This window comes from Coenobita brevimanus, chromosome 110 (assembly GCF_032717465.1).
Source record: "Coenobita brevimanus isolate Jiangsu-jjx chromosome 110, ASM3271746v2, whole genome shotgun sequence".
NCBI classification, from domain to species: Eukaryota; Metazoa; Arthropoda; class Malacostraca; order Decapoda; family Coenobitidae; genus Coenobita; species Coenobita brevimanus.
In genome coordinates, this window is record NC_137063.1 from 44,679,097 (window position 1) to 44,694,845 (window position 15,749).

General features: G+C 40.8%; 1 protein-coding gene across 1 annotated transcript in view; it reads right to left on the reverse strand.

Annotated features, from left to right (window-relative positions):
- Positions 1 to 15,749, reverse strand: part of LOC145417562 (uncharacterized) — a 295,451-nt gene that overhangs the window by 40,561 nt on the left and 239,141 nt on the right. The window contains exon 3 of the mRNA XM_080286269.1: positions 1,376 to 1,516. Coding sequence (XP_080142395.1) covers positions 1,376 to 1,516 — 141 coding nt within the window. The remainder of the gene's footprint in view (positions 1 to 1,375; positions 1,517 to 15,749) is intronic.

Consider the following 15,749-nt stretch of genomic DNA (forward strand, 5'->3'; position numbering starts at 1 on the left):
AAAAAGAAAAGATGTGGAAGTGGAGGAGGAGAGAAAGAGAAATGAGGTGGAAGAGTAGGGAAGAGAAAGAGAAATGAGGTGGAAGAGAGAGAGAGAGAGAGAGAGAGAGAGGTGGAAGAGAACGGAAGAGAAAGAGAAAGAAGGTGAAAGAGAAGGGAAAAGAAAGACAGAGGAGGGGGAAAGATGAGATGAGATGGAAGAGGTGAAAAAAAGAAAAGGGATGGAAGAGAAAGAAGAGAAAGAAAGGAAGTGGATTAGAAGGGAAGGGACAGAAAGGAGGTGGAAGAGAAGGAAAGAGAAAAGATGGAAGAGGAGGATAGAAGATCACTTGGAAGGCAGTTAAAGGGTCAATTTAGTAGTTAGGTAGTTACAAGCAGGAGGAGCAATTAAACAATAAAGGTGGGGCAAAGGACAAAGACAGGGCCCCTCTAATTACATAATCATACCCATTAGCATCATTCTTAGAACATCACCAGGACTTATTTACAACCCCTTACACACTCACCACCTTTTAATCACTTCTCCAGCATCTTACAACTTTTATAACCATTTGCAATCTGTTATAACTGCCTACAGTATCTTATAACTCATTTACATTCTGACACTTCCAATACTAGAGTTCTTTCATCTTTAACTTGGCCCTGATTTTCGTCCTTCTGTAGTTACATTAACTTTATATGGTAAAAAAAAAAAAAAAAAAAAAAAAAAAAAAAAAATCCTGTTCTACATCTTTTACATTGCACTTCTTCGTGACTAGCATCATATTCTACCGTGTCTATTGCTCCAACTCAGACTTAAAGAACGAGAGATGATAATTTTCAAGTCAAGTTCCAGTTCGTTCGTGCACAAACGTTCCAACACGGTTGCATACGTCGGCTTTGGTCACCTAATGGCGGCTCTCCATACTGCTCGATCTCTAGAAGCTTCCCTATTTAGTCCTTTATTCCTGAGGTCACACTCTATGACCTCGTCTCAGGTCTTCTTCCCTATTTAGTCCTTTATTCCTGAGGTCACACTCTATGACCTCGTCTCAGGTCTTTTTTCGGTCTGCCTCTCGCATCCCTACCGCCAGCGTGCACACTTCTCACTTTCTGCACCGAACTGTCATCCCCCATCCTCTCCACATGGCCATACCATCTCAATCTACCTCTCCTCGTCACAACACCAATACATTCCAGGCTCATCCTTCCTCTTAACTCTTCCATCTTAAACCTAGCCCCTCAAAGCCAAGCATTCAAGGACGCGCTGCACATCCACCTAATCACTGTCATATACGTTTGAGCCTGCGAATATCCTCTTCCTTCACTTCCCAGGTCCCACTACCATACAGCATTACATTCCTAACACCTGCCGCATACAAAGACCCCTTACTCACCTGCATTAGTCTTGACCCTGCCCGTGGCCCTGGAATTCCACACCACCCTGGGCTGTGGGCTGCCCTCGCCTCTACACAGCAGCACTGCCTCCTCACCAACCTTCACTGTTGTGTTCTCAGGCTTCACCGTCAGCACAGGACCTGTCGAGGGAAAGAGAGGTGTCGTTAGGTTATGTTATGTTTGAGAGAACAGAAACACAGAAAGAACAAATACGACGATAAACCTCTTAGTAAAACCTACTAACCCTTCAACACGGGGAGTAAAAAAATGTGTCTGACTCTGGCTTAGAGGAGACGATTTTACTCCAAGGTGTGGGATAAGAGTGTGAGGAAAAACAAGGAAAAAAGAATAACAGGAACTGGGCTCCAAGCATTACAGAGAAAACTCACATACTCAACTGCACCGTTTAAATGAAGAGGCTGCTGGGGATTACACCAGGTATTAATGAAGAAAATAAAAGCCAAAAAACAGCAATAACAGTAATAATAACACCTGGGAGTGGAAAAGACAGCAGAAGGAACGCAAGGTGTTCGAGTGAGCCCTGGGGTGGGAGAGGGGGGGGGGGAGCAGGACTCTTAGGGGAATGAAGGGGTTATTGGACGAAGCTAAGGAGTCTGCTGTAGCGATGATATGGTATTACTGTGTGTATAATTAACTAAGTCGCTAAGGAAGAGGTGCTGCGGGTGTCCTTTCTCTGCCAACCATGATAGTGTTCACAGATGATATTTATAAGGATCAGATGCAGAGGGCACCTGGCGAGGAAGGAGGCCGACAATGAGGTGCAGAGAGATACAGATTTGAATTCGGGCAGGATGGCGAGCGTTACTTCAAGGACCTGACTTATTCGCCAATGTCTTAAACACACACACACACACACACACACACACACACAAAGGGGGGGGGGGTAGCTGCATACTGCTGAAAATTTAACATGTAAGAGTTACTGGAAGCTAAGCCGTGTTAATGACACCTATCATATTCTGTAACTGCTTCCTGCAGACGACTTAAATCCACTTAGGAGACACTTTCTTAACTTGACGGGTTACACATACTATATATATATATATATATATATATATATATATATATATATATGGATATGGCATCCCTGTGGGGTTCAATGACGGAGTGGATGAGGTTGATATTTTTGCATTCCGAGTCAGTACGTAAATAATAAAGATAAACATACCACTCATAATGACAATAAAAAATAAAATAATAATAATAATAATACAAATAATAATAATAATAATAATAATAATAATAATAATAAAATATTAATATTAACAACAAAATAAGGTTGCGTGCATCTCGCCTGTGAGACTAATTAAGGATAATATCAGTGCAACTGCAATATAAAATCTGGCGGGGGAGGAGAGAAGGAAGTCGTTGCAATGTACTTAGTGTTATTAGATCCGGGAGGGTGAACACAGCTCTCTCTCTCTCTCTATGTCTGTCTTTATATCTATCTCCCAGCTTTTAATCTCTCTCTCTCTCTCAGCACCCTATTATATACATACACACACACACACACCTTTATACAGCAACAGTGATGAGGACACAATCACTATTACAGTACAACAACTACCACTACTAACAACCTACTACTACTTACACTACTACTCACACTCTCAGGCTCCTATAACAACACTCAGCTGAATAAAATCGTCCGGAGGTAAAGGGGCTGGAAATCAAGAGCTATCCCAACCATGAGGGAGCTAATGTCTTGAAGTAAAGGTGTTTAATTATCTAAGAGGTAAACTTAACGCCACCTGTTCAAAAAGTCTGGATATAGCAAACTTCAAGTAAATCCCATGTCATCGTACTCAAAGGGTTAAAGAGGGGGATTAAGGGAGTAATGGGGGTTAATGGGGTAATGAGGGATGAAGGGGATAGGGGAGATTAATGGGGTAAGGGGGGATTAATGGGGTAAGGGGGGATTAATGGGGTAAGGGGGGATTAACGGGGTAAGGGGGGATTAAGGGAGTATGTGGAATTAAGGGGGTAAGGAGGGATGAAGAGGGTAAGGGGGGATTAAAATGGTAAGGAAGGATTAAGGAGGATTCACGGGGTAAGGGGGATTAAGGGAGTTAAGGGGGATTAAGGAGGTTCAGGGAGGGTTAAGGGGGATTAAGGAGGTTCAGGGAGGGTTAAGGGGGATTAAGGAGGTTCAGGGAGGGTTAAGGGGGATTACGGAGGTTCAGGGAGGGTTAAGGAGGGGTTAAGGAGGATTAACGGGGTAAGGAGCGATTAAGGGGGATTAAGAAGGTTCAGGGAGGGTTAAGGGGGTAATGGGGGATTAAGGGGTTTAAAGGGGGATTAACAGGGGGGGACGGAGATTTTTCAAGCGTGCTGATATCCCACTGTGAAATGCAGGGTAATTGCAGCAAAACACAGGTAAATTCCATGATAACTCCAAAATTACCTGAGCTTAAAAGAGAATTATAAAACATTTCGTTGCAAAACACACACACACACACACACGCACACTAATCATAACTCCAAAATGACACCCTAAAGAGAATAATAAAACAAAATAAAAACAATAAAAAACCGAGAAAACAACATTAAAAGCGAAAATGTTTGCTGCAATTCATCATGCTCTAAATAGCTGCTGCGTGAGGGTAATAACCATGAAATCCAGTAATTCTTTCTTTTTCCTCTCTTTCTTTTTTTCTTTCCTGAAGCGGTAAAGAACACATTGCAGTTCGAGAAAACCAAGGAATTTATGTGTATCCGTAAAAATGTACTTAATGAGTGAAATTAAGAGAAATATGACGAAAAGTAGGAAAAGGTTAACAAAAAGATGATATAACCTGGGAGAGAAGATTTTGGTGAATGGGAAATGGAGTATGCTTAATGAAGGATGTGATATACTCCTTATTCTAACTACGTAACAACAACAACAACAACAACAACAATAAATATAATAATAATAATAATAATAAATACCCCCAAACTGTGCTGTTCTCGAGAAAATGAAAAAATAAAACATATCTTTTTTTACGGCAAATTTTCCGGTAATCCCTAATTATTATAAAACTACTACACGAAAAAAAAAACAATGAAGAAAAAAAAAATTCCCGTACATTTGCGTCTTCGCTAAATGGGACATAATTAGCAGTCACTAAAGAAGAAAAAATAAAACAAACCATTATTTTTCCCCTACACCTACTGGCATATATAGGGAACCATTTTGAACAGACAGCCATATTTTTAGTGGTACAGGAGGCTTCTAACACCTTTTCCTTACCGATTTATTCTCTTGTATCATATTTACATCATCTACTTTGCATCAATAACACAGATGAAGAAGTGAGGCTGAGGGGCAATATGTAGATTAAAAAAAAAAAAAAAAAAAAAAAAAAAATAGTTATAAATACATCGAGGTCTAATTCAGTACAGTCGTCCGGATCATTTCGCACTACTCAAAGCGATTCTGATACAGCCATACCAATTTAAGTTCAATTAGGCTCAATTAAGACACTAATGATCCACTTAACTTCAGATCACATCCATCCGGGTCAGCTTGGATCCATTGCTTCTAGTCACGTTCCGGCGAAAGAGTATTAGTTAAGACTATATAAGGTAATTTTGGACCTTTTAAGTATTTTTAGGTCACTTTAAATCCACCAGACTCTACTCAGCTCACCCAGTTCTAATGACAGTTCAAGTTTTTCAGGTCTGGACGCGATAGGCGGAGAGAAGCGGGCGGGATGGGCGGAGAGGAGCGGGCGGGATAGGGGGACAGGAGCGGGTGGGATGGGCGGAAAAGAGCGGGCGGGATGGGCGAAGAGGAGCGGGCGGGATGGGCGGAGAGGAGCGGGCGGGATGGGCGGAGAGGAGCGGGCGGGATGGGCGGAGAGGAGCGGGCGGGATGGGCGGAGAGGAGCGGGTGGGATAGGGGGAGAGGAGGGGGCGGGATGGGCGGAGAGGAGCGGGTGGGATAGGCTTTGTAGGTCTTAGGGTATGGGCGTGATGAAGGCTTATACAACACATTTCTCCTGTGAATAATAACAAAAGAGTAAGAATAAGGTGCTCCCATATACCCTGCGCCCGTAAAAACACAGGAAGATTGTCGTGTGGAGGGTCCGTCAGTACTTCACCCTCGTGGCTAATGAGGCAGTTAGCACCCCACCTAACTGCCCTCATTACCTCATTAACAACCCACCCTCCTCTCTCTCTCTCTCACAACAACTCCACGTAATCACCCCCTACTCCTGCCTGCTCTTTTATTTTATTTTCCCCTTTATTCTCTCTCTCTCTCTAAGTTATCTACATTTCTTTTCCTTTTTCTAAACTTTTCTGTTATACTTCTTTTAGTTTTCCCTTTTCGTTTACGTTTATTTTCTTACTGTTCTATAATTATCTTTTATTTCCGCGCTATTTCACTTTATGTCTTATTATACAGTCTTAATTTTTTTCTAACATTCTTTACAATTTTTGTTCACTTTCTTCACCGCTGTTTTCTTTGCTGTCCTGGTTAATCTTTCTTTATTTCTGCTTACACGTTTTAAATACATTTCTTCTTCGTTTTCATCTATGTTATTTAGTATTCTCGACCTTTTTTTTTTCTTCTCTTTCTGTTTCCCTCCTACTCACTGTTATGCTGCGTCTTCCTGTATTAATCTTCTTTGGTCTTTCATTATATTTTTCTGGTACAGGTATATTTCTTCATTCCTCTTTACTCTTTCGTTCACCTCCTTTCCCTTCTTAATCACACTCGGTTAAACGCCGCCTTCGGCGGCCTCCGCTCGACGTGGAAAGGCCAGAAATGAGTCATAATTCGGGAACCTGGGGTCCGATTGAAGTTACAGCATTTTAACAGTACCTTGCTCTAACAAGAATTGCACTACGTTATGCCGTTTCTGCTGTGTTACGGTAACATACAAACCAACAAACATACACACATCGGATCACTATAATACAGATTTTCCTTGAGATTTTCGTGTCCATTTCTATACTTTTTTTTTATTTTCTCTTATTTTCTCCCTTCCTTTCCCTGCCATTTACTTTTCGCTCCTTCTTTACTCTCACACACTGTCGTTCATTTTATCGCCTTTCACTTCCCCTGTTCACCTTTCTTTTCTATCAGATTTCTACTTCACCTCTTCATTTTCTTTTCCTTCCACATTAAACCTGTCCTAAGTCTTTTCCTATTTCTTAATCACATTTTCCTCCCTCTCTATCCTTCTTTTTAGATATTAATTTCCCTTATCACCGTCATACTTGTCATAATCTCTTCAATATCTTCACTTTCTTTATTTTTCGTTTTTCTTTCATTCGTTCATATTATCTTTATTACTACTCAAATCTTTATTATATGTTAATTATCTCTTCCCCTGTTTACCCTTCCTGCAGCTTACATCTTTCTCCTCTATGATTTTATTTATTTATTTTCGTATTTTTTTTTTTACACTAATGATTTCTCTCTCTCTCTCTCTCTCTCTCTCTCTCTCTCTCTCTCTCTCTCTCTCTCTCTCTCTCTCTCTCTCTCACACACACACACTCACACTTCTTCCCATTCCTCCTCCCTTCCCTCTAATCATCTACGTTTTTTTCCCTCTCCCTCTTCTCTCCCCTCCTTCCCTCCACTCCTCCCTCCCTCTGACTCACACCATTTCTCCCTCCTCGTAACTGCTTTGATGTTTTGTGACGGAATTAATAGATAAATGGATGGATGGATGGATGAGGAGATGGATGGATGGGTGGAAGTGTGGACTGATAGGTGGGTGGATGGATGGGTGGAAGTGTGGATTGATAGGTGGGTGGATGGATGGATGCAAGTGTGGACTAATAGGTGAATGGATGGATGGAAGTGTGGACTGATAGGTGGATGAATGGATGGAAGTGTTGGATGGAAGGATGGCAGACTTGATGGATGGACGAATGGATGAACAGACTGAAAGACGACTGGACCTGGGCGGATGAACGGATAGTAGTGGATGACGGTACTTTATATGGCTGGGCGAAAATGCTGAATACACGAAAAACAAATTACCTGATGGATGGTGGATGGGCAGCCAGCACAAGAAAAATGGATACTTGAAATAAAAAAAAAAAATAAAAATAAAAAGTTGTACCAAATTTAAGCTATGTTTAAGACTGATGAACATTTCCACAGACAGACAGAGACAGACAGACAGACAGGCAGAAAAACAGAGGACAGACAGATACACAGACTGCTGATGTAGACAGAGTGATAGATAAACAGATAGATATATACAGCAGATGGCAAGGTCCAGAAAGACAGACATTGTGGATAGATAGACTGACACATAGATAAACGGACACTAGAGATAAACAGATAACCAGGCAGACAGACAGACAGACAGCTATAGGGAGATATATAGAGAGGTGAAGGTATGGACAGGTGGATAGATAGGGATGAAATTCTGTTTTTAAAAAAAGTTATCGTTTACTGTGTGTGTGTGTGTGTGTGTGTGTGTGTGTGTGTGTGTGTGTGCGCGAGAGAGAGAGAGAGAGAGAGAGAGAGAGAATGGGGTAGATCACGCGAAAGAGAAATGTGGGAGAGAGGCAGGTGGGGAGAAAGAGGGAGAGAAGACAAAAGAGGGGAGGAGGAGGGAGGGAAGAAGGGAGGGAGGGAAGGAGGGTGAGAAAGAAAGGAGGAGGAGGAAACGAGAGCGTGGGCAAGAGAGTGCAGTGAGGTAAGAAGAGGGGGAAAGATGAAGAGGGAAGAATGGAGAGAAAGAGAGGGAGAGAGAGGGAAGGATGGTTGGGAGGGAGGGGAGGAGTGAAGGATGGAAGAAAAGGGGGGAGGGGAGGGGGGAGGGGAGGGAGAAAGGGAGGAAGGAGGGGAGGGAGAAAGGGAGGGAAAAAGATGAAGACGGAGGGTGAATGAAGGAAGTAGTGACCGAATGACTGAAAAAGGGAGGAAAGGAAAGGAGGAAGATGGGACACACACACACACACACACACACACACACACACACACACACACACACACACACACACACACGGGGATGAAACAAAAAGGAAGTAAGACTGGATGATGGAACGAAGGCAGGTAAGTAACAAGGAAGAAGGGAAGGAAAGATATCATACTGACAAGGAAGAAGGAATATAAGAAGGTTTTGTACAAAGGAAAAAAGAATAAAGATACATGAAGGAAGGATGGATTTGAGAGAGAAGAAAAATTTAAAAGGATATAAGATGGAATAGGCGAATGACGACAAAGAGAGAGAGAGATACAATTGTTCGCCTTCTCCCGTTCTCTCTCTCTCTCTCTCAATACACGTGGAGGAAGGGTTCACGAGGGCATAAGCGTTGAGAGAGGGAGAGAGAGAATAAAAATGAAATGCGTGAGAAGAGCAGAGAAAAGGAGCAGGAAAGGAGGGGGAGAAGAGAAAGAGGGGAGTGGAAGAGGAAAGGGAGAGAATGTTCCAGATAAAAGAATGCACACACACACACACGCACAAAGAGAGAGAGAGAGAGAGAGGGGGGGGGGGCTATGGGAAAGAACGCACAAACAGAACGGAGGAAAGTGAGAGAGACCTGGTAAGATAATATTAAAGAGAGTAAATAAAAGATCAGTACAATGTTAGAGAACAAGAAAATAAAAAGAGGAAAAACTAGAATGAAAAAAAAGGGGCCAAAGTGGTGAAAGAGATGAACAAAATGAATGGATGAAAGAAAGAGAGGAAGGAAGGATGGAAGGAGGGAAGGATGGAAGGAGGGAAGGATGGAAGGAGGGAAGGAAGGAAGGAAGGAAGGAGGGAAGGGAGGAAGGAAGGAAGGAAAACCAACTAAGGAGAGGGAAAGAACAGAAGAAAAAGTCAAACCTGCAATAATCCTTGGCTGGCATAGCTGAAATAATTTAAGCCCTAAGAGATTATGCTGGGTTTCTGAGAGAGCTAAAACAGATAGATAGACATAGACAGGTAGACACAGAGACAGGCAGACAGACAAACAGATGGACAGATAGGTGGGTAGACAGAGCTATTTACCGGCCACCTGTAAAAATAAAGACAAAATCAAGACATTAAAGAAAAAGATGTATGCATGTAAAGACAAAATCAAGATATGAAGGAAACAAGTAATGACAGAATTAAGACACTAAAGAAAAGGATGTATACCTGAAAAGACAAAACCAAGACAGTAAAGAAATAAGTAAAGACAAAATCAAGACACTAGAAAAAAAGATGTATACAAGTCAAGACAAAACCAAGACGCTAAAGAAAAACATTTATGTAAGTAAAGACAAAATCAAGACATTAAAGAAAACTATGTATAGTAGTAAAGACAAAATGAAGACACTAAAGAAAACGATGTATGTAAGTAAAGACAAAATCAAGACACTAAAGAAAAAATGCATATAAGTAAAGACACTAATGAAAAAAATGCATATAAGTAAAGACAAAACAAGACACTAAAGAAAGAGATGTAATGAAGTAAAGACAAAATCAGGACACTAAAGAAAACGAAGTATATAAGTAAAGACAAAATCAAGACACTTAAGAAAACGATGTTAGAAGTAAACACACAACGAAGACACTAAAGAAAAAAATGTAAAGAATGTAAAGAAGTAAAGACAAAATCAAGACACTAAAGAAAACGATGCATATAAGTAACCAAATCAAGACACTAAAGAAAGAGATGTAAAGAAGTAACGACAAAATCAAGACACTAAAGAAAACAATGTATATAAGTAAAACACAAAATAAGACTATCTATCTATCTATCTATTACCAGACGCCATAATCCCGTAAGGGGTGGCCATTTGACTTTGAGTATTTGTTTTACGGAGAGGGGCACTACCCCTCTACCAACCCACTTGTTGACACATAGGGAGCACGTATGGTTTGGTTATATGGTTACCACCCAGCGTTGTAAATGGTTTCTTGGCTTACAGGAAACCATTTGGCTTGTCACTCAATGTAAAGCCACTTTCATTACAAAATAAGACACTAAAGAAAAAATGAGATATGGAAAAATAACACGAAGAAAAGGGATAAAGTGATAACAATAACACCGAATTTGCGGAAGACAAGGATATATCGAAGGAAGAAAATGCAAGAAAGCGAAACAGAATGAGAGAAGAAAAAAATTGGAGCTGGGGTAAAGGGAAGGCAAAACTGAGGAAAGGAAAATGAAAGGGGGGAAAAAAAAAAAAAGGCGAAAGAGGACAGGAAAATATGAAAATGATAGTGGAAAACTGGGTGGTGGTGGTGGTGGTGGTGGTGGTGGTGGTGGTGGTGGTGGTGGTGATGATGATGATGATGATGATGATGATGATGATGATGATGATGATGATGATGATGATGATTATATAAAGGACTTACAAGTCAAATCGTATGAAAACAAATCCATCGGAATCAGCATTAAGGAACAAAATCAAGACATCATTATCGTCATTACCATCATCATAATTACCTTTTTATTTTTTTTACCTATGGATTCCAGGACGTAGGATCCAGGAAAAGGGAAAGAGAACGTTCAATACCGGTGAACTAAAAGCATGACCAGCGAAATGGGCCACACATTCATTCACACATCATTTAAGCTCCCGGAATCCTGGCTCAAAAAAGGAGAAAAAGAAGAAAAAAAAGGTAAGTATACGGAAAGCGAAAAAAACAAAACAAAACCGGCAATAAAACTAAAACCGGAGAAAAAAAACGTGTAAAAAAAATACCTGGTTGACGGTAGGGTGGTGTGAGCGCCGGTAAGTGAACCGTATATAATGCACACACACACACACACACACACACACACACACACACACACACAAACGCGTGGATGCAAGCGACAAAACCAAGCAGAAAAATGGAAAACCAGCAGAGAAAGAAAACACACACACACACACACACACACACACACACACACACACACACAAACTAAATACAATGGGTACCGGTAAGAAAAATAAAGTTAACTATAGGAATCACACCTACTTCAAACCTGCAAACGAGAAGCAATAAAACAAAGATATTTTTAAACAGAGCAAAACCTGTGAAAACGGTAGGTTAACAAATACGAGGAAAATAAAACTTGTCCCTCCCCCCAAAAAAAAAATCCACACAGAAGGCCTTAAAAAAAAAAAAAAAAAAAGACAATATATTAATGAATCTATGTGAAAAGCTACAAATACGAATGGACAAAACTTAAAACTATTACACAAAATGAAAAAAAAAAAAAAAAAATCCATGCATCATTTTAGTCTTGTACAAAAAAGGAAATAATTAAATACCGAATGAGAACCAGCCTACAATCACCGAAAACGAATAAAAAACAAAACAAAACACGATAAAACTGCATAAAATGGGTGTGTGAACGGAGGGTGGTGTGAGAGGCGGTAAGCGAGCGGTATACAATAAAAATCAAATAAATAAATAAATACAAAATAAGGGCAACAGCACAGCAGTCAGATCAAAAGAATTAAAAAAAAAATCTATTTCCCACAATTCTACATAATACGACAAAAAAAAAAAAAAAAAAAAAAAGAGAAAACCGAAAAAAACTGAAAATCACCCGAAGAGGAAGAAACCGAAAAAAAAAAAAACGCAGGGGAAAAAATCAAAACCACACAAGAGGAAAAACAGAAAAACAGAGAAAACACATGAATTAAAACCCGAAGAAAACGAAAATCAACACAGGGGAAAAAATCAGAACCACACTGAGGAAAAACACGAAATCAGAGAAAACACATGAATTGAAACCACCCCAAACAACCGAATATAAAAAACAAATTTAAAAAACACGGTACAAATGGGTGTGTGTGTGTGTGTGTGTGTGAACGGGAGGGTGGTGTGAGAGGCGGTAGGCGAGGCGTATATAATAGTCTTAGAGAAATGAAAGAGCAAAACGTCAAATTACGAGCACTTGCATGGTGGGGAGAGGTGGAGGGAAGGAGGTAGAAGGTGGAGAGGAAAGAGGGAAAGGAGAATAAGAGGGAGGAAAACAGAGGGAGAGGAGAGTACGTGAGAGGGAAAGAGAGAGGGGAAGATTAGACAGTGGAAGGAGGAAGGGAGGGAAAGGAAAATAAGAAAGAGTGAGTATTGGGAAGGGAAAGAAAAGAGGAAGGTCTGGATGAGAGAGAGAGAGAGAGAGAGAGAGAGAGAGAGAGAGAGAGAGAGAGAGAGAGAGAGAGAGGATAAAGAAACTGGCAACAAGGTGAAGCTTGATCTTCGTAACATATAAAAGCATAAAGTACGAAGGGATTTAAACAAAGTATGCAAAATTTCAAAGGGATTTAATTAAAGTACGCAAAATTTCAAAGGGATTTAAACAAAGTATGCAAAATTTCAAAGGGATTTAATCAAAGTATGCAAAATTTCAAAGGGATTTAATCAAAGTATGCAAAATTTCAAAGGGATTTAATCAAAGTATGCAAAATTTCAAAGGGATTTAATCAAAGTATGCAAAATTTCAAAGGGATTTAATCAAAGTATGCAAAATTTCAAAGGGATTTAATCAAAGTATGCAAAATTTTAAAGGGATTTAATCAAAGTATGCAAAATTTTAAAGGTCTTTATACAATGTAAAAAAATTTTCAAAGGACATGGAAATATGGTACGTGGGAAGTTTCTCACAATATACCGACTGAATTAACAAAGAGACTGTGTGAGTAAAATTTATTGGCAAATGTTTCCACTCGTAAAGATGAACATTACTTCCTCAAAACTTTACTTCCTCAAAACATTACTTCCGCAAAACGTCACTTCCTCAAAACATTACTTATAATATTACTTCCTCGGAGATGTAAACATAAGGAACCAACTACCGGACGAAGAAAGATGGATATACGCTGCGAACACTGAAAAGTCGTCTAGATTAATTTTGAGCTGAAAAAAAAAGAATCACCCCTGTACTCCTGTTTACTTGTACCCAGACCATTAAGGCAACAGCAACAGGACTTATATTCTTATTTATCACATTAGGAAAACGGGTAATATGCTTTTCCTTCACCGTTCCCTCTTTCAATGACCTCTTTGATTGTCTTTTTTTTTTTTTTAAATACTGTCTGATGGTCCTTTTCTCCTTTCCCCCTGGTAGTGTGGTGGTGTGGGGGGGGGGAATTCTTGCTTTACTATCCTTATTTGTCTCATAAAATAGATACCACAGCCATTCCTACAGTAATATGGCTTCAAAGGGAATAACAGACTGACTGCCGTTTGCTTTCCTTTATATTGCTTCGTCTTGGGTTATACAAACGGACTGGAAAGAGGGAGGGAAGGAGGACTGAGGAAGAAGTGAGAGAAAGAAGGTGGATTTGAAGGAGAGCAAAGGAAAGATGGAAAGAGAAGTGTCAGAGGAATAATGGAAAGGAATGTGAAAGGGGGGAGGAGGAGGAGGAGGAGAAGGAACGCGTATTGAGGGAGGAAAGGAGGTGTAGGAGGGGAGATGGGATGGGTAGAGGGGGAGAAGGAATGGGTAGGGGAGGTAAGGGTGCAGGTAGGTAGGAACGTCCAAATTACATCATTACTGGCGGGGAAGGGGAGGGCGGGGATGGGAGGAGGAGGGGGAGGAGTGAGTGGGAGGAAGGAAAGAGAGAAAAGAAATTGAGTGAGGCAGCGAGATTGAGTCAGGAAGGCTGGATTGGGAGGAGGAGTGGGAGGAAGAGAGTGAGAGGTGAGTGAGGGGGAGGTGTTGAGAGGGAGGGGTGGAGCGGGAGGAGAGAGAGAGGTGAGTATGAACGAGGAGTTCAGAGGGAGGTAAAAAATCGGAGAGAGTGAGTGAAAGGCTTAACTCGGGCTGTAAAGGTGAGATAGATACAAACAGATAGATAAAGATTAGTAGATAGAAAGGTAAAGGTGAGTTACAGATAGACAGATAGGTAGGTAAGTAGATGGAGAGATAAAGACAGATTGGTAGATAGATGGATAGACAGGTAAATATAAATATAAGAGAGAGAGAGAGAGAGAGAGAGAGAGAGAGAGAGAGAGAGAGAGAGAAATGAAAGACGTAAAGCAAAGATACAACGCAAAAAAGAAATATGGAAAAAAGAAATGAACATAAGAAAAGAATGAAGGTGCAAAGGAAGAAAATGAGATAGAAATAAAAAAAAAATGGTGTTTGTAGGAAGAGAGGAAAAAGGAAAGAAATAGAGAAAAGGGAAAACAAGAGGTAATATTGAAAAAAAAAATACACTATAAATAAACGAGAAGAAATAATGGAGAGAAAATGAGAAGAGAGAGAGATGACAGAATGAGAGAGACGGAGGAATCAAGGAAAGAAGGAGGGAAGAAGGAGGAAGAAGATGGAAAATAAAGAGAAGAAAAGGAAAATGAAGGGACGAAAGAAAAGGAAAATGAAGGGACGAAAGAAGAAAAGGAAAATGAAGGGACGAAAGAAGAAAAGGAAAATGAAGGGACGAAAGAAGAAAAGGAAATACGGAATGAAAACAAGGGAAGGAGGAAAGATGAAGAATGCGTGGAGGAAAATGAAAGTCAACGAAAAATGGAGAGAAAAAAATGAAGACAAAAGCAAGGAATGAGGGAAAAAAGAAAAGGAAATGAGGGAAAAAGAAAAAAAAAGAGGGAGGGAAAAACGAAGCAAGCGTGCAGAAGAGACGGAAAATGAATGAGCGTGAAGGAGGTGCAATTAAGGAGAGAGAGAGAGAGAGAGAGAGAGAGAGAGAGAGAGAGAGAGACAGACAGACAGACAGAGAGGCATGAAGGTACTTGTGCTATGAGGGTGAGGGAGGGAGGGAGGGAGGGAGGAAAGGTGAGAGGAGAGGAGGGATGGATGGAAAGGAAGAAAAGCAGGAAAGACTGAAGTGAGAGAGGGAGAGGAGAGGAGAGGGGTGGAGAAGAGAGGAGTCGACAGGAGAGGCGAGGAGACGAGAGGAGAGGAATAAGAGTACAGAGGGTGACAGCAAGAGACAAAAGAGAGGGGGGAGAGGACAGGATGGGCGGGGAGGGGAGGATGAGGATAGGGAGAGGAGAGGAATCGAAGAGGCGTAAGTGAGGAGGAGAAACAGTAAAGACGAAATGGAGTAAGTGAGAAGAGAAGAGAGGAGAGGAGAGGAGAGAAGGGGATGGGATGGCAGGGGTGAGAGTTGAGAGCAAAAGGGGTGAGAGGAAAGGAGAGGGAAGTGAGGGGAGGGGAGAGACAAGAGAGAGACAGCAAGAGGGAAGGGAAAGGTTGAATGAGGGCGTGAATGACTCTTGAACTATTGAGAGAGAGAGAGAGAGAGAGAGAGAGAGAGAGAGAGAGAGAGAGAGAGAGAGAGAGAGAGAGAGAGAGAGAGAGAGAGAGAGAGAGAGAGAGAGAGAGAATTATTCAAACATCTTCACCATCCCAAGCAAATAGACACAGGTGAGACAGAAATAGACAGAAAGACAAATAAAGAGACAGACAGAGAGACACGTAGAGAATAATGGAATATGTAAAACGGAAAGGGAAAAGAAATGC